Source organism: Myiozetetes cayanensis, unplaced genomic scaffold, assembly GCF_022539395.1.
Source record: "Myiozetetes cayanensis isolate MyiCay16 unplaced genomic scaffold, myiCay2020 scf6-25, whole genome shotgun sequence".
NCBI lineage: Eukaryota > Metazoa > Chordata > Aves > Passeriformes > Tyrannidae > Myiozetetes > Myiozetetes cayanensis.
In genome coordinates, this window is record NW_026087853.1 from 35,067,686 (window position 1) to 35,085,694 (window position 18,009).

At 39.6% G+C, this 18,009-nt stretch overlaps 1 protein-coding gene across 2 annotated transcripts; it reads left to right on the plus strand.

The window, feature by feature from the left end:
• Window positions 1–43: 43 nt before the first annotated feature.
• On the plus strand, window positions 44–17,002 carry DNAL1 (dynein axonemal light chain 1). 2 transcript variants are annotated; one of them, XM_050334833.1, is made up of 8 exons: window positions 44–132; window positions 2,725–2,763; window positions 5,693–5,802; window positions 6,478–6,533; window positions 9,298–9,353; window positions 10,546–10,672; window positions 11,081–11,227; window positions 12,934–17,002. In XM_050334833.1, exons 1-8 carry the CDS (start codon window positions 130–132, stop codon window positions 12,993–12,995), a joined length of 600 nt encoding a protein of 199 aa, XP_050190790.1. In that variant the 5' UTR covers window positions 44–129; the 3' UTR covers window positions 12,996–17,002. The 2 variants fall into 2 exon arrangements, with proteins under 2 accessions (XP_050190790.1, XP_050190789.1); XM_050334832.1 differs by having other exon boundaries at window positions 45–132; window positions 11,078–11,227.
• Window positions 17,003–18,009: the final 1,007 nt, after the last annotated feature.

Consider the following 18,009-nt stretch of genomic DNA (forward strand, 5'->3'; position numbering starts at 1 on the left):
GCCCGGGCCGGCCCGCACCGCCCCCGCCGCGTCCCACAAGGCGCCGCGGCCGCCGCCCCCGACGCGAGTTCCGGGCCGGGGCGTTCCCGCGCCCGTAGCAACCGGAGCGTTCGCGGTAGCAACGGCACCATGGTGGGTCCTGCGGCGGGGGCGGCCGGGGCGGCGGGACGGAGCGGGACGGAGCGGCACCGGTGGGGCCGGGGCCGCGGGCGGTGTGTGAGCGGCGTCCCCCCGGGGCCGCTGCCGAGCGGTGCCCGGGCCGGCGGTGTCGGAGCCCTCCGCGCCGGGCCCCGCCGAGCAGCCCGGGCTCGACGGGAGCTGCCCGGGGGACAGCGCGGGGCTCGGGGCCGGCTGAGGCGGGGCGGCCTGATGCTGTGCCTCGGGAAAGGGGGACTTCGGGATGGGCGAAGGAAGCGGGGAGTCGGGGGTGTCATCGTGCGCAAACCTCAGCGTTTTTAAGGCAGCAGTGTCTGCAGTCGCTGCAGCGATTAGCTTGTTATCGGTTTCTGTGCAATTCCGATTTCCTCTATTGAACATATAAATAAATGTTTGCAAATTAAGGCGAAGTGTCGCTGTTTTGCTTTTTCCTGGGGGTCTAAATTTTGTAAATAGTCTGCCATGTTTAGGGAGTGGAAATACTTTTTGTTATAACTATTATAATACAAGCGTGGTTATTTTTCCCCTTAAGGTATTTTGTTTCTTTTTTCTGCCATGTTGATGGTGACTCTTCAGGGTGATAATTGATCACTTAGCATTTTGAGTATTTTAAGTATTATGATTTTCTTTAGTTTAAATACCTGTAGAAAATTGTTCGATATGCAGGTAGAGGAACCCTGAAAATTAACTGCTCAGAGGGAAGTTTCCTTTAGGTAATCTTGGTTGGCAGAAGATACTCTTATTTATCTACAGAAATTTCAAGTACACCTCAAAGAGAATGAAATCCCTGGCATAAGTTCTCCAAATAACCCACTGTGCTGATGTCCGTGTTTCCAGCAACTCAGCAGAGATAAGTCAGCAGAGGTCAGGGAAGAAGCTGCTTCTTGTGCTCACATGGATCACTAGCTTTAGAGTCCAGTCTGGTTTTAGGCATGACTTAGAAGCATATACTGGTCATATAAATCCGTTTCTGCCTTCAACATGAGTGACCAAGATCACGTACCCAAGTGCTGTACTGATTGACTGCTGTAATTACGAAAACAGCAATGAAGTTCTGTCCGTAAAACCCCATTAACTGGAAGCCAGCTGTTTTTGCTGGTACATTGGTAGCTGTTAGTTGGATTGCATGAGGCTGTTGGAATGGGAACTTAAGGATGTGATCTTCTAAACAGGAGGAGGTCGTGTAGCTGTTTATCTGTGGCAGACACTGAGGAGATGCTGCCTGGCACAAGTTTGCCTGGTCATCCCCAATGGAGCCATGAGCTAGCTATCAGTTGGTATAGACCAGATTGAAACAAATGCCCGTCAATGGGCAGAAGCAGCTGAAACATCTCAGGATGCCCAGTGATACACGTCTAAGTGGAGGTGTATATTGGTGTTTGAGGTGCATGCTCAGGCTCCCTGGGGTTGCTGGGTCTTGGTAGTTGCTGGGTGTTCAGTGCCTGTGGCCATTTTTTATATGCAGCTGCCTCAGCTGTTGTCTTTTGCCCTGGGACCAGCGTTTCCAGTGCCAAAGTACCCAACACTAGAGCTCTGTGGTTGAGGTGGTTGCCTGTAAGATTTTGGGTGGAAGTTAGTTTGTTGGGTTTAACTTTTACAGTAGGGTTTTTCTGTATACCTGGTTACCTGAAAGACTGCTTTTATCCCCATGTGTAGTGCTACACATAAGAGCAACAGAGATGCCAAAACTAGAGTCCTCCTGTATTTGTACAAAGGAGGCTGTCGATCAGTTTGTGAAAGATTGGTCTCTGAAACCTTTTTAATCCAAAAGACATCTTGAAATATGTTTAGTGTTTAGAGAGGCATTTAACATGTTGTTTATATACACTACTGTTTTGGATATCTTCATGTGGTTTTACAAGACTCTGACGTGAGACAGAAAAGTTGGAGTTAGTGTCAACAGAAAGTTGGTCAGTGGGTCAGTCCCTAAAAAGCCTTGTGCAGCAGCTCTCAGATTTTTCCAAACTGAATAATATGTTCAAACTCAATAATATTTCACATGTATGTGAAAACATACGTTTTCACATCGTATGATGCAACTCTATGCAAAGCAGTTGGAAAGAAACACCAAATATAAACAATCCAGATTGCTCTTTAGTTTTGGCAAGATGTACCTCATTTTCCTCAGTGAATCCGAAGAGGCTGTATCATCCTGTCTTGCTTTCAAACAGGAAGTGGCTAATGCACAATAGAAAGTTGGGAGGGTTTAAGAGCATTAGACCACAATTTTCAGTGCAGTAGCTTCTTATGCCTTTGAATAGAATTTCACCACCAGAGCTACCAAGCAGTGTCCCATGGGGCAGAGAGTAAGATCAGGAAGATAATGCTGTGACATTAAGACCATCGTTTGCTTCTGAGAATGCTGCCAAGTATCTCAGAAAACAAAATTATGGGATGCTAAGGGGTTCCAGCTTCTTCACCTCAGCTGATGCAAGACAATACAGGAAAGTGGTAGAAGGGGATAGACAAGCAGGATAGGGAGAGAGAAGGGAGAGGAAATAGATTTGCAGTGCACAAGCCAATTATAAATTTGCAATGAATATTCACTTAAATTTATTTCATTTATAGGCCAAAGCAACAACTATCAAAGAAGCTCTAGCCAAATGGGTAAGTACTAGAACAGTGTCTAGCTGCATGGCAGTACTCTGTGGCATGGGGTTTGACTGTATTCACCTAAATTTGTTTTTCAAACATTGTAGGAAATACATTTGCTTGAAACATCTGCTTTAAGAAGTTTCACAAAGTAAAATGATGATTACCACTTGTTGTATAATGCATTCTGTTAGATTTTCTGTATGTTCTTGTTAAATTGATATGATTGGTAAAGATGAGTCTGTTTTGCTTTCCTGCCTCATTCTGCTGCATATGCATTGGTGTGAAGCTACAAAGGGACTTAAAGTTGGAGATGTCTTATGTTTTAATTATGCTCTTCTCACTTTACCTGACTGTAGTGCTTCCCACAGAATAAAGAAGCATGAAATTCTTACTGTACTGAATTCAGTGAAACTTCTACATGTCTTTTGGCATATTGTCCCTCATTGTGCAAAGCTTAACTCAGAATCTGAGTTTCTTGCTTGTTTTTCTTCTTAAAGTAATGTGTTAATACAGAAGGTCATTAGTCTGGTGGTGACTGACCTGGTCTTTTAGAAAACTGTGTGTTGGCAAGGGTGTGGATGTAATTTCAAATGATGATGTAGGATGCTCTGGGGTCAGGTTCATAGTCCAGTAAAACCAGTGAGAATAGATTAGGGCACAGAGGTGCTGTTCTGTGTACATGCACTCCCCCATTATTTCTGGCCAGCTGCTAGAGCAAGGTTTTATAAATATTTTGGTCTCTAGAAATCTGGATGTGAGACAGCATGGGCAGGTACGCTTGAAAGCCAGAAGATCTGTACTATCATCAGCTCAAGGTACTAGCCTGGAATTGAAGATTATTTTCATTTTGAATTTTATCATTGTTTGGTACCTTCAGTATTACAGGGGTTTCCCAGTTATGTTGACATATCCCACAGACTTCACTCCTGCTCTCCTAATAGGAGCTAGAATGCCACAACTTGTGGACATTAGCATTACCAGAGGTGTGAACTGAGTGTTAAAAAAATTTCCTCCCTCACTCTTTCTGCCCTTCACAACCTCAGCTCTGTGCTTCCTAGTGAAGATTTATTTTCCATTTGCTTCTCTGTCACACATCTCTTAGCGATAATAGGCCTGTGTCAGTGAGTTTCCATTAATGGTAGGCATGAAGTGCTGAATTTGCTTTTCTGTTCAGGTTATTGGGGGTGGGTCTAAATCTTCCTTTTACTATTCCTAATCTGGGTCCCATGTGACTTGTACAGTTGGATCTGGTGTTGTATTGCATTCTGGATGGTTTTTTTCCCTTTGGCATAAGGGTTTGCTATGCCCTACAGCCAGCTTGACATTAGGTAAATCAAAGCAACTTTAAATCAAAGCAGCTTTAACTTAGCAAACATGTAACCTATTCTTAAAAAAGTGTGTCTGTTCTACCTGTGGTTTCTCTATGGCGTATTGTGGTTGTGCAGCTGACCTTCCTTCCAGAAGTACTTGGCAATCAGGATGAATTTTCTTCCCGCAGGTGCTCACTGCTGGCCAGAGTCTGTGTTGGAAGCTCTCTCCCTTTCATGTTTTTAAGGAAAAATGTATTTTTATTTATGGTATGAACCAATAGATTAGAAACTGAGCATAAATGCAAATAGATACAGTGTTGTTCTTAGAAAAGAAAGTGGAAATTTCACATTCATACAGTGACTTGGTTTATATACATATAGCCATATTCTAGCAAAACATCTGACGTGCTTATTTGCTGAATCGCTAATTATAAGTAAAAATATTATCACACTGAATTTGGACAGAATCTAGAATATAAGTAATTGTGCAAGACAACATGCTAATTTTTAATTAAATTAACTTTCCTGAAGTATTTTAGTTCATAAGAGGGAAAATAACATTATCAAAACCTGATCTTCTGCTGTGGGATTCTTAAAGTTTTCTGGGATACAATTAATTTCATTACAAAGTAGCCATATAAACCAGGCCACACTCAGCTATCTCTCTTTTAGTAGCTGCCTAAAACCGGGGAGAAAACAAGAGCCCTTGTTTTGAAAGCACTGAGATTTCTCCTTTGTTAATGGACTCCAGTCCTCCCACTGAACATTGAGTGAATTGACAAAATGCTCCCTTTGTGCTGTCAGGGAGGCAGCTGTCAAAACTGCTGCTACTCCCTAAATAGATACTTGTTCCTAGTGTTTAGCCAATAATTGCCATCGCTTCAGAATTTTAAAAGATTTAATAGACTATGTTTTTAATAAACCCAGATGCTGAAGTTATTGGCCATGTTTCTAAGGTTTTGAACTTTACTACGTAATTTATTTAGAAAATTATCGGCCTAGGCTGTAAAAAGGAAATTCGTCTTTTTCTGTATCCTCTAAAGTGTGAAATCCTCCTGCGTTCTTTTTTAATGGCTAATCACAATTTTTTTTTTTTTTTAGATTCTTAACTCTATGAACCTGTTGAGGTTTTGCCCCCAAAAAACCCCATTCCCCCATGTTCAGTTTGTGTTGTGAGTTAGGTGTGAGTTCTGAGGTCTCTGGATGAAGTGGGAAGGAGATTTTTCTCGCAGAGCTTTTAAAACTGCTTCTGCTACAGACTGGCCAAGGCTGATGTTTCCTATATGTTAGTCTCCATGGAAATATCTTAATTCAGAATTTTAAACCTCCATTTAATTTCCATTCTTTACAGCACAGGACTCCTTAATTAAGTTCATTTAACAAACACAGCTTTTAAAAAAAGCACATGTAATGTATAAGTTCTTTCCTATTTTGAAAATAAGCTAGCCTTCCCTTTTTATACTACACCATCAGGAATCTTGATAAACAGGATTCAAAATGCCTTCTCTTTTCAGTAATACCTTTTTGGAATTATTTCTATACTAACTGCTTTTGTAGTAATTTTTTAGTATAGTAATTTTTGGTAATTGCATGTAGCAGTGAGCCTTTTCCTCACCTTCTCTTTTCTTTAGGAAGAAAAAAATGGCCAGAAGGCTTCAGAGGCAAAGGAGGTGAAACTGTACGGTCAGATTCCTCCTGTAGAGAAGATGGATGAATCTCTCTCCACGCTTGTTAACTGCGAGTAAGTTCAATTAAAAACAAATTAGAAACAAAATATTCTCTTTCATTCTTTTTTTCAGTTTTTGTGCTGTCCACTGTGCAAATATGTATTTACTATGTTTAAGTGTAGCCTTCAAAGCAGCAGCTTTCTCTTTTTTTTTCCTCAGCTGAGCTTCTTTTTCCACACACGGTTGCTCTTTTTAATTCAGAGATCCCTGCGACTTAACTCAAAAAATATTAGGGTAGATTGTATATTAGTATTTTTCCCCAGAAAAATTATATGTATCATATACAGGTTGTGTTTGGAGTCTGTCAACTAACTGCCACATTTGTGATCCACTCCAAAATTTATGGAAAAAAAAAAAAACAAAACCAAAGTGGGGATTTAAGCAGGACTTTCAGAAAGAGATTAGAGCCATTTTAGAAATAAATATCTATGCATTTGATAAGATCAGGCATCAAAAGATAATCCAGTATGTCATATAGGTACCTCATGGTACTTTCCCACAAGGTAAATAAAGTTCAAGAAGCCTTGATGGTTTGAGGATATTTTGAGTCTGTTAACACATACACTCAGTTCACCATCTAATGAGAGAACAATAGACAATTATTTCTAATGCAGTGGTGTTTAGACGTGGAATTCTTCCAATACAGTGATCCCATATATACTGTGAATTGATTATTCTTGCTTTTAAAGGAAACTATCGCTGTCTACCAACTGCATTGAAAGAATCGCCAACTTGAGCAACCTAAGTAAGTGACAAACCAGCCTGCCATTATGTTTGTTTTCTAGTTGTTAGGATATATACTGTCTTTTGTTATATGTATCCAGCTTTATTTAGACCTATTCTTATCCTTTTTTATTCCTTCCTCGTAGCACATTACAAGGGACTGTTAGAATTATCAGTCTTACTGGAGAAGGCATGCTTAGCACTAATGGGGTATCGAAACAGGTACCCCTGCACTAGCCTTGACAGTTGTCTCACAGTGCAAGTTTAACAGAAAAAAACCAAAAAATCCCCTTCAGTAAGCACTTCAGTACCCTCCAGTGGGCCTCGCTGTGCTATTCAATACCTCATCAGTTCTAGAGTGATGTAATGACTGTTTTCCGCACTCATGATGGATACAGTCTGCAGTTCAACAACTCCACAATTGCCTTATTGCTTGAAGTGAGGTTGGAGTGTTGTAGACTTGGATGGAAAAATGTCATCTGGCTTTACAGAGGATTGGATATATTTGGTTTCATTTTGCTCATGCTTTATAAATGGACATGCCACCTGTCTAGAAGTAGAACTTTTCTTTCTTGGACAGCTGTCTCAAACTCAAGGGGCTACTGACTTTGGGACAGAAGTCTTAATGGTCTGTCCTCAAGACTTTGACTCTGTGGCATGAGGCTGGCAAAGAGCTGCAGGTTTTGGGGTGGACCTTCCAGGCTTCTCTGTTCCCATTAAAATGCCAGCAGACAGACAAGGAACCTGGAATCTTGTCCTCTCCAACTGCACACCAACAGGTCTCTCAAAGAGCTCGATGAACTTAATTCTTTTCATAATATGCTCGGGCTTCAAAAAACTTGCAACTTCTAATTAGGGAAAGAATATTCCAGTAGCCTTTCCAAATAACTGTACTGTAATGTTTCAATTTGAATAACTCTATCATGAGAGAAAATAATTAGCCAGTTGTACATAAAAGTGAAACCAACGAAATTTTTAAGTGGGATAAAACATTAAAATCTTATAAAGCACCTTAAATATTTATATTAATAAAAAGTGGATTCAAAGCATCCAGTCTGTACGAAATACTGGATCCTAAAGCCTACAGCTTCTGTCTCTTAAAGGTACAGCAAATGAGGAACTCACTATCTGTTGGCTTCTGTGAGAGGGATAGCACTAATTATAGCTATAAACAGGGCACTAATTATTACATACTTGCTTTTGCTTATTTGAAAGAGGAAGGTGAGAAACCTCTTTAAGGATCTACACTGTTTTCAGGCGGAAAATATGATTATAATGTATATACTTGATATGGTAGTTATGTCAAGCAGATAATTCTGTGTAAATGATTGCACCCCTGTATCTGTACACGAGGAAGAGGTTTTAGATGACATCAACAAGTGTTAGTTTTGTGTTTTAGAGAGTGTAAATATTCCATGAGAGAGGTTTTTATTCCCTTAAAATATATAATATCTCAGAACAAGAGTGATAAAAAATAGTAACAGCAGTTGGAAACAATTTTAAGACATGGCTTTTTATGCAATCTGTCATCAGATTTCAAAAGCCAGGGCAAATCCGTAATTTATAAATGTGAGTTACAGAGAGAATAGCTGGCTAGATCAAAAGGCCATCTCCTAGCATTCTCCCTCATGGATGGGGATACTTCAGGATATTCTGGAGAATATTAGCTATAGTAGGCATAAAATAGTTTAGACTTAGTTTAAACATGAAATTTTAGACTTACTGGTTATGATTCTTTGTTTTTTGAGCATGGTCGTGTATTAAGTTGTGGTGCCTCAAAAGAATTTTCATCGTGCCTCAACTTTTTAGTGAAAACTGATCATCCTGTTACAGAATATTTGCCAGGTGTGGTTTCAGTAGGTATGGTTTCATCAGGTGTGGTTCCATCCCTGCATTTCTTGAGACAGAACATGCAACTGTCTGTTCTTGATCAGCATTGAATCTTCATCTGTATCAATCTCAAGATGCTACATGTGCTGTCTATGGAGTATCTGTGGCTACTTGGCTGGAACTTGCACTGGTCTTGCCTTTAATTACTGTATTTTCAATCATTATTTGCACAAGAGCAAAACGAGATCATTAAGTATTTCATTCTTAGTGCAGTTAACAAGTGTTACAACATTTGTGAAAGGTACACATCCAAAGCTAATGCAGTTACACGCTGCAACTCAGTTTGCTTGTTTACAGCTACAAGAAAGTTTGTGGGATAAATGAAAACGATTTATCAAAAAGCCTGCTAGTTTATGATAGCTTTGAGGTACACTAGTATGATACTACACTGCAGCATGAACAGCTCTCTTGGAAAGGAGTTTTGTCTTCCTGCTAGACAAAGTTGTAATGCCTCTCATCAGACATCTGTAAGGCAGCTTTGTATGCTGCTTCTGCTATAGAAATCAAATCTACTGCCTTAAAATAAGATCAGAACAACTTTTGCCTGGAGGAGAAAGGATATCAATTACGTAAAATCAAAACAAGCAAGTCAGAAGTTAGAGTCAGGTGAAATAATAATCTTTATTCAGTATTTATCTGGACTGAATTTCAACTAGGTAACCTACACGTGAGCAGCTTTTTATTCATGAGCATATTTCTGAGTTTTATTCAGGAGCATATTCCTGCTGATCTGGGTAGTCAGGAGGTATTGTTTCTCTAAGGTCATTCTTTCTTAAGACAGCCTGTTCAGAGGGCAGTTTGTAAGTAGAATATGGCATTTTACCTGATTTCTAGCATCTCCTTATTTAAAAAAAACCCTGTTTATTAAAAGAATTTTTTTTTTTAATCTGTTACAGAAAATTTGAGGATTCTGTCTTTGGGGAGAAATAACATAAAGAACTTGAATGGATTGGTATGTGCTTCTTTGTATCAATTCTTCACTAACAAAATGTAATACTGTCTAGAATGTGGCGTAATTTCCCTATGTTCATACAAGTCTTTGCTGAATTTAATAAAATTTTGTTTTCTACTTTAGCTATGATCTGTTCACCCTCTTGTTACACATTGCTTCTGAATTTTCAGATAATCTTTCACTTTTTTTAAATTCTCTTCGTGTTAGGAAATTCTGCTACACTAATTTACTACTCAGAAGAATTTTAGAAAGAGAGATTTTGGTATCTTTGATAAAGACGAGCAGAACTTTTACTTGCAAACTGCTGCCCATTTGTGAAGCCGTTTAAATTCCACTGGCTTTACATGAATGTAATTCCTACAGACTTTTTGCATGCAGAATTTTCTACCTGAAGATACGTAGGCTACTCTTTACTACAAATACAGGCAGTCCTATGAACACACACTTCCTCTGAGTCTGTCCCTTTTGTGCTGTCTGGCACCAGGAGGTGTATGGCTTTAGAGAAGATGGTGGTAGGACTGAGTCTACCAAGTAGGGAAAAATTTGTTGAGGAAAAAATTGGATCAATAATTTTGTTACATTTTAATTCAGGGCAGAAGAACATTTTTCAGTCAACACATTTTTAATGAATATATAAATTATTTCCTTTCTGAAGAGATACTGTGTGTTTCTTCTGCGGAATGTTTCTCTTCAAAGCTATTCCCACCTTCAGAAATGCCATATCTCTTAAGTGTAAAATACAAAGTCAGTGTGTAATGACTGGTCTAAAAACCCCTCTCTCTTGAGAAAATTATGAAAGCAATTTCTGGCCAACAGGTACAAACATACACACATCTGAATGAAGGATTCTCTCTCATACTCTATAATATTCCTTCTAAAGCAGTTTTTGAATTATATTGACTTCATGTATGCTTTGCCCCTATACCTTAAGAACAACTACTCCAGCCAGCTATTTCTTGTTTTATTCTAATATTGCGGTTTCTGTCCTCCTTACATACATTTGCATATATAATTTTGCTTTTAATTCACATGAGCATTTGTCATGCATAATTAGGGACCTGCTTAAAATTAAATGAGGACCAATATACCTTAATATTTTCTCACATGAGGTGTCCTGTATGGGGTGAAGAAAGAATCTGAAGAATAAGGGAGATGTACTTCTGCTTACCTGAATAGTCCTGTCCTTTTCCAGGAGGCAGTTGCTGATACTTTAGAGGAGCTGTGGATCTCATACAACTTAATTGAGAAACTGAGGGGTATCCGTGTAATGAGGAAGCTGAAGGTTCTTTATATGTCAAATAATTTGGTGAAAGACTGGGGTAAGCCTTGCATCTCTACTCTGTCATTTCTCCTGTAGTATGGTGAATGCATGACTTAAGTCACCACATAAAAAATAGTGCTGTATTTTATGAGGTTTTGAGTCCAGTTGACAAGCCTGCAGACAGGTGCAGAATCCCTAAGTATCCACTCATGCAAGAGAGTAAAAATAGAATGTTGAATTTGACTTCTAAGTCCAATGAAGTTTGTGCTTTGAATCATCTTCTTGGACCTCTTTTAAAATGCATACTTGTTCTTTAACCTGATACCAGTTAGAGTCCAAGCAGTCCCTCTCCTGTTGTATCCTATGCTCTTTAAGTTTGAACTGAGTTTGAAAGGAATGTGTGGTGCAGATGTTCTTTCCATGTTCCACAATCTGGTTGGTGTTTTCACCTTTGTGGTTGCAGCAGAGTTTGTGAGACTGGCAGAGCTGCCATTACTAGAGGATCTAGTGTTTGTAGGCAATCCACTACAAGAGAAATATGCCTCCTCTGATCAGAAGAACAGTTGGATTGAAGAAGCAACCAAACGCGTACCAAAGTTGAAAAAGCTGGATGGTGAGTTTGGGGCATGAAGCATTTGGTGGGAGTTAACAGCATAATATAAGGACAACCACAGGGAAATGAATCATAACCTCAGAGATTCATCTGTGTGCTCGTGAAATTAATATTCCTCTCTCCGCTCTTTGGAGTTATTCAGAAGTAGTTAACTCGGATCCTGACTGCAGGATCTTCTGAGAGTGTTTGGTGGATTTTGGAGTGTTAAGTCTAAGTGGCCTTGAAGCCTACAGTTGGGAATTACTCCATAGTTACCCAACTCATTTTAGCATATGACTAGTAGGGAACTGAAAGATTTTGCATTAAATAACTTAACAAGGCTTTCATCTGCCAAGTTGAATTACAGTTTTCCCAGCAAATTTGATGTACAGTTTTCCCAACAAAAGAGGTGACATGAGGGAGTGGAGGTAGACAGGGATATGCTCTGCTTTGCTTTGAATGCAAGGGTGGATTTTCAAAACTTCATGCAAGTTTCCTAAATGCATAAATATCCTCCTCCATCTGAGGATCTCTTCTCTGATCTCTTCTCTGTGGTGACCAGTGACAGGACCCAAGGGAAGGGCCTGAAGTTGTCTCAGGGGAGGTTTAGGTTGGATATTAGGAAAAGGTTCTTCATGCAGAGGGTGGTTGGGCACTGGAACAGGCTCCCCAGGGAAGTGGTCACAGCACCAAGCCTGACAGAGTTCAGGAAACATTTGGACAATACTATCAGGCATGTGGTGTGACTTCTGGGAATAGTCCTGTGCAGGGCCAGGAGCTGGACTTGATGATCTTTGTGGGTCCCTTCCAACTCAGCATAATCTGTGATTCTGTAATTTGTGAGCTGTCCTCTCCTATTTAAGACACTGATATGAAAAGATACTAAACCATGTCCTGATTAGTAACTAAAAATTAGATAATTTTAAAATATATTTTTAAATATGTAATTTCTGTTAATAGAGATGTTAGCTGTTCACTGTTATCCCATTTACTAAAGCTGTGGAGAGCAGGATTGGTAATACTAAAAAAGAGAATAGCAGCAGGGAAGGGATGTTGACAAGAGGAGAAAGCTTAATTATAGGGAGCAATAGATGGGAAATCTATTACCAGATTCTATCTAAAACTAGATCAACTGCAGTAAAAAGAATTATTAGGAAGTGGAAGCCTGATGAGAGAATTGCACTGCTAGGAAGGATGGCCTGCAGTAGTCCATTTGTTGTTGTAGTAGGAAACCTTTTGAGAGTGAAACAAAAAATGAGACAGGGCACATATTTTTACAAGCAAAAGGTGACCTCGGTAGTATAAGGTTAGACTTACTAGCCATACTAAAACTTGGTCATGTACGTCGTGGAAATAGCAGCACAAAGTAGTGGCCCCACGAGAGGGGTGATGTTGGTTTGTTAGCAGTTGAACTGATGTGGTGTATCTCCCAAAGATCACTTGAGGCTGATCTTTGCAGATCCTGCTTTAGTACCTTTTTATTCCCTGTTACCCAAGAAGCTGGAAAAATATCCAACAGAAGAGCTCATCACTTGAAAGCTTTTCTATTTAAGACCGGTTCAGGTATGCAGAAGTTCGTGTCAGTTAGAAACATGCAAGAAATACAACTCCTGACTCTTTCCAACAGCTTTCAGATAGATCAGCATTAACTATGTCTTTCTCTGAATAATCTGTTCATAAATCTTTGCAGATTTTTTCTCTTTTTTTTTTTTTCCCCTTTCTCTTAGGTACCCTAGTTGTTAAAGAAGAAGAAGAAGAAGGAGCAGAAGGAGCAGAAGGAGCAAACTGATGACACTTTCTTGTTGGGTATTTGATTATTTAAGTGACTCCAGGTAGCTTGGCACATAGAACTTTTACATAAAATATTTGAAGAAAATCTTTGGGCCATTTTTAAAAGACCAGCTTATCTCCACAGTCTCTCAACCCAAAGAGTTAGTTACCAAAAATTGGTCACACTGATTTTGTCAAGCTTATGACACTTTCTGTAGAGACTAGTGGAGCTGAGTTTATCTGCTGTTTGGCTAGCAAGAGATCTTTACCTAAACTAATATATAGCTATTTTTAATTCCTGATTAGTGGTGCTTGTTCACTCTCGGGTTATAAGAGAACCATTTTAGCTTGTTAGGTGCATCTGGCCAACATTTAATTGGAAACATTGAGGCCAAAAGGATAATGTTGTGGTTTAGAGAACCTTATGAGCTTTGTTGTGTTTAATTTTGTCATGGGACTCCCTCAATGTTTTTAATATGCAAGTTAGCCTTTTTATTCCCCGAACTGTTATGCCAAACAGGCCCAGTAGTTGTGGATATACGCACAAAAAAGGTATTGATCTGATGATCGTTTGTTCCTGGCCTTAAGTTTTGAAATGGGCTTCTCCCATTGGAACTCGACTGCATTGCTTAGGAGGCCATGTATAATTTATTTATATTTATTTATTAAGAGGCAATGGGAATTCTTTGCATGGTTTCAGTGAGACTAAAATATCTGCTAGCTCTTTTTTTCATCTCTAACTAAGAAATTACTTTGGATTGGAATATGTGGCCTATTAGCCTGCAGCTGGTTCCTGGGTTTGGACTGGGTCACTGGTGGAGATAATCCTTCTCAGCTCTGGAATCTTCCTATAACTAAGTAGGCTGATACTAACAGAGAAACAAACAGTGAACAGAAGACCTGAGCTTGAGGACAGAAAGGTTTGCCTTGGGGATACTTATTTTTTTATGAAAGTACAAGTGTAAGCAAAAGCACAGGTGTAAGCAGTGAGAGAAAGTGTACGTAGTCAGTGGGGAAGGTGAGATGAGATGAGATGGAAAGCGGGCATTGGGAAAAAAGTATTGAAGAGATACTAAATATGCTATATTGCAGAATAACCAGTTCTTATATGACTATTTCTAGTGAAAAGTATTAAACAATGGTGAAGATGTGCACGATTGCACTGTGGGATGCCAGTAGTGTGGTTTAAATTCTTCTCTTTGAAGAATAGATTGAGTCATCTGAGTAGATTTTTCTGCAGCTCCTTTTTGTTTTTTTTACCAAGCTTTTCTTCTATTTGTGGTACCATCTTTGTTTAAATTCAAGTGGTGACAAGTGAACCTGTTGGTTCCAGCCCAGACATTGAAGGAGTGGAGGCAGAACACCACTCTTAATTACCTTGTTTGTGAAGGTATGGCAGGAGTAGAAATCTTGGAAGTCATGGTCAGAGAAGAAAAGGTAGAATTGGCCCAGGCAACAGTGGTACTGATCTCAAGTTCCAGGTATAATTGTAGTAGAAGATATTATCTCTCTAATCAATTTCTAAGTGCACTATGAAGTAGATGATTACAAGACAATCACGGTTTAGTTTCAATATATTGCTACTTAACCTGTGATTTTTAGAGGAATTCTAAAGCATTCCAGTTTAAATTGGCAATTGCTGATGAGGTTCGAGTTTGATTTAGATCTGTTACTAAAAAGAAGGTCGAGCACAATAGCAAAAACCGTGGACATTCTTCACTCAGCACAAACCATTTCCAGGTAACTGTTCTCTTGACCAGAAACTAGTTTCGTAGTTAACTAGTTCACTGGATTTAGCTTACAGACAACTTCATATTGGTATGTTATTTCTTTTAGAAGTATTCTCCTCGCTTTATCGTTAGTAAAGGCACCACTGACCAAGAAGCACCATGGGAGAGAGTGCCTATAGCCAACAGCCATTTCATACGGGTGTCTTCTGGAGCTAAGCCTCTCAGTTCACTTGGAGCCAACCACTCTTGGCAAAGTGGATGTGCTTTGGCAGTAGAGTGTGGGAAATGTGAGCCCCACTGACCCTGTTTGCTGGGGGTCTCTGTGCCCTTGACGACTGTAATTGAAGTGTGGGAAAGGGTGGGTACTGTGAGCCAGAGCTTGAGTGACACAAAACTTGCCTTCTGAATGCTTCCAACGAACAGAAATGTCAAATTCATCTCTGGAGATATTTTCAGAATAGACCATGTGGTGCTCTTGTCCTAGCACTTGGCCACAAAGAAAAGTGGTTGAACCTCTGTACCTGGTCTCTCCTAGAACAACATCTGCAAGTGCGGTGTGTGTGGCTGGGTTAGCTCACATGAGATGTGACAGGAGAGAAAGGGAGTGACAAACACAGGCCAATGCCAAGAAATCCTGCTGGTTGATCTTTTAATATCTATATATGGTCTAAATCTGTGCAGTTCTGAAGGCCATGTTAGATACAGCAAATACTCTACACTTTGGCTGTTTTGGGACATTCTGAGAGCAGAATAGAAACTTAGTGTTCTGACTACATGGTGACAATTGAAATGAAACACAGCTCCATTGACAAGCCCTGAGGGATAAGAGCAGTTCCTGGCTCTTGTAAGTGACCACGGGAGGCTACACCTATGGGAATCAGTTCAAGAACTGTTGTAGATGGTGGTGGAGCTGGATGTACTGTGTGGCCCACTGTCAGTGGCTCCTTCCACACATTTAACAGCACAAATTCTATAGTTCTTTTTTGGGGGGCTGCATTGTAAGCACCACCAAAAGAGAAGAAAAAATTATTGAAGGAATGGAACATCCAGTCCCAACACAATTATAACAGCAACATGAGGTACAAGATTTCCCTCACCTTTCATCCTTCAAGCTGTGATAAATTAGCATATAATTTAAAACCCTTCTCATAAAAACTATGTGTCAGTCTCAAGGAGACAATTCAGTAAGAAAAGAATAAACTGTGGGTCTTGTTTGTCAGGAGATGCTTCATCTTGAAGCTGGGTGACAGCTTTAGCTTAACCTTGCTTTGCCTAGTGAGTCATGATTACTCTCAAGAACAAATCAACCCCCACCCCAACCTTTTCTCCTCCAAAATAAGTTTTCCTAAAGTTTTAAATTTGCACTTTAAAATTATGCACTGGATGTGGTGGAAGACATACAGAGGTGGTAGAATTAGAACAGACGGTTTTTGCATATTTCTGGTGCTACACATTGTCACGTATAAGCTGACAGCGACACTCGGCCTGAGTGCCCGGAGGGACGTCCGAGGGAGATGCCGCAAGGCCTGGCTTTCACTGGTACACTTTGCTCTTCCCTAGCACACCACATCCAAGGAAGTAGTAAGCACATTATTATTCATGGATGAAAAGAGTACCCATGTAAAACATGCAAGCCATGTGGAATTCTGCTTTTCCCAGTGAATTTACGGAGGAGTAGCATCCACTTTATTCCTTAGAGAAATATCCTAAAATTAAAGTAGTAGTAGGAAAGAGCTAAATTTTTTGCTTGCTTGTTGGCACGGTGCCCTGTCTTTAAAGAGCTGATATATGCAGTGATTATTGAGAACTGCTGGAAAAATAAGAGAAGAGACCTGAGAACCAGCAGATGACTCAGGTTACACTAGAAGTAGGCTCATCTAGAAAAATCTTCAAGCAAGAGAGCACTTTTAACATCCCCCTTGGCTATCTTTTGTATACGTAATTTTGTAGCATGAAAAGCTGTTAAATTTGCTGTGTTTAAATTATTTAGGCCTATGTTTATAAATGTTATTCTGTGAAACTTGGTTTAAAAATAATATAACCTTATTTTATACAAACGTCTTTGGCTGTTGTGTAATGAAGTAATTCAGCTTGTGAAGAGTGTTCAGAAATTCAATTTTGTTCTCATTAAACTTTCCTAGCTGCTCAGGGAGCAATGTATTTGTAGTATGATAGCATGTAAATGCTGTTCCTTATTGCCTCTCTATTTTAGAATAGAAAATAACTTAAGACTTTAAAAATGCTGATATATTGTGATTATTGTCATCTGATACATAAATATTTTTCAATCTTTTAAGACACTGGTTGTCAGAATTTGTTCTTAGGTCCTAAGAGAAAAGTCTACTATTGCTATATAGGAAAAAAATATCCAAATAAGTAAAAGAAATGGCTACTCTTTCTTCAGTACAAAATTACTAATTCACTTTGAATTTTAAGTCTGTTAACAGCAATATACTATCAGTTCCATTAAACACAGATAAGGGAAGGCTTCTCTCATAGAAAACTTTGGCCTTCAGTAGACCATGTCACTTAAATGTAATTTCAAAACTCTGACATAAAGAAAACACTTTCTACACCACAGCCCGTCTCAATGACAAGAGCAGCATCCTACAGTGATGGTGTAATGCTATTTAAAAAACATATAGGGAGCTGCTGCAGAATTCCTCACAATACCACTAATTCAAAGCTTACTGATCACTAAAATGCTTTATAAGGTCTCTTTCAGTAACTGAAATAACTTGCAGAATCTTGGGCTTAGATCTGCCAGTTAAAACAAGATGGAAACCAAAAGCCAAAAACTTGGGGACTTTTTTGATTGTCCAAAGTTTGTTTGCACGGCTTCACAGTTTTATTACCAAGTACTAAACTTTAGCACTTTTGCCAGCTGGCTTTGATGGGAAGGCAAACTCATTTATTTAAAGCCTTAAAGTCCTGATCTATTAACTCAAGCAAAGGCCTCAGTGTTCCCTTTCTCTTCTGCACACCAAGGAAAAAACCACTTACTTCTCCAAACGCTATTGCTGATTAATGGCCACAGGCACAGGACTGAGCCAAAGCAAGGACTTCTATGCTGAGCTGAAAAAATGAGCGTTTTCATGTCTTGGGCCGAGTCTTTCTCCTGCCAGCTTTGCTAAGAACGCTGAAATGAAACCGTCAGCATAAATTAAATAAACCAAAAATAACAGCTAAAAATAAAGGTGTGCTGCCTTAGATTCTCACTGTGATCTCACAGGAGGCCAGTCAGGCACTGGTACATGTTCCTGCCACCTGCTTTGTGCAGCAAAACATTTGCAGCTTTTAAAG

Coding starts and splice junctions, on each gene's coding strand:
- DNAL1 (XM_050334832.1), top strand. Junction 2,764..5,692: donor AAGAAGCTCTAGCCAAATGG/GTAAGTACTAGA, acceptor TCTTTTCTTTAG/GAAGAAAAAAATGGCCAGAA. Junction 5,803..6,477: donor TCCACGCTTGTTAACTGCGA/GTAAGTTCAATT, acceptor TTGCTTTTAAAG/GAAACTATCGCTGTCTACCA.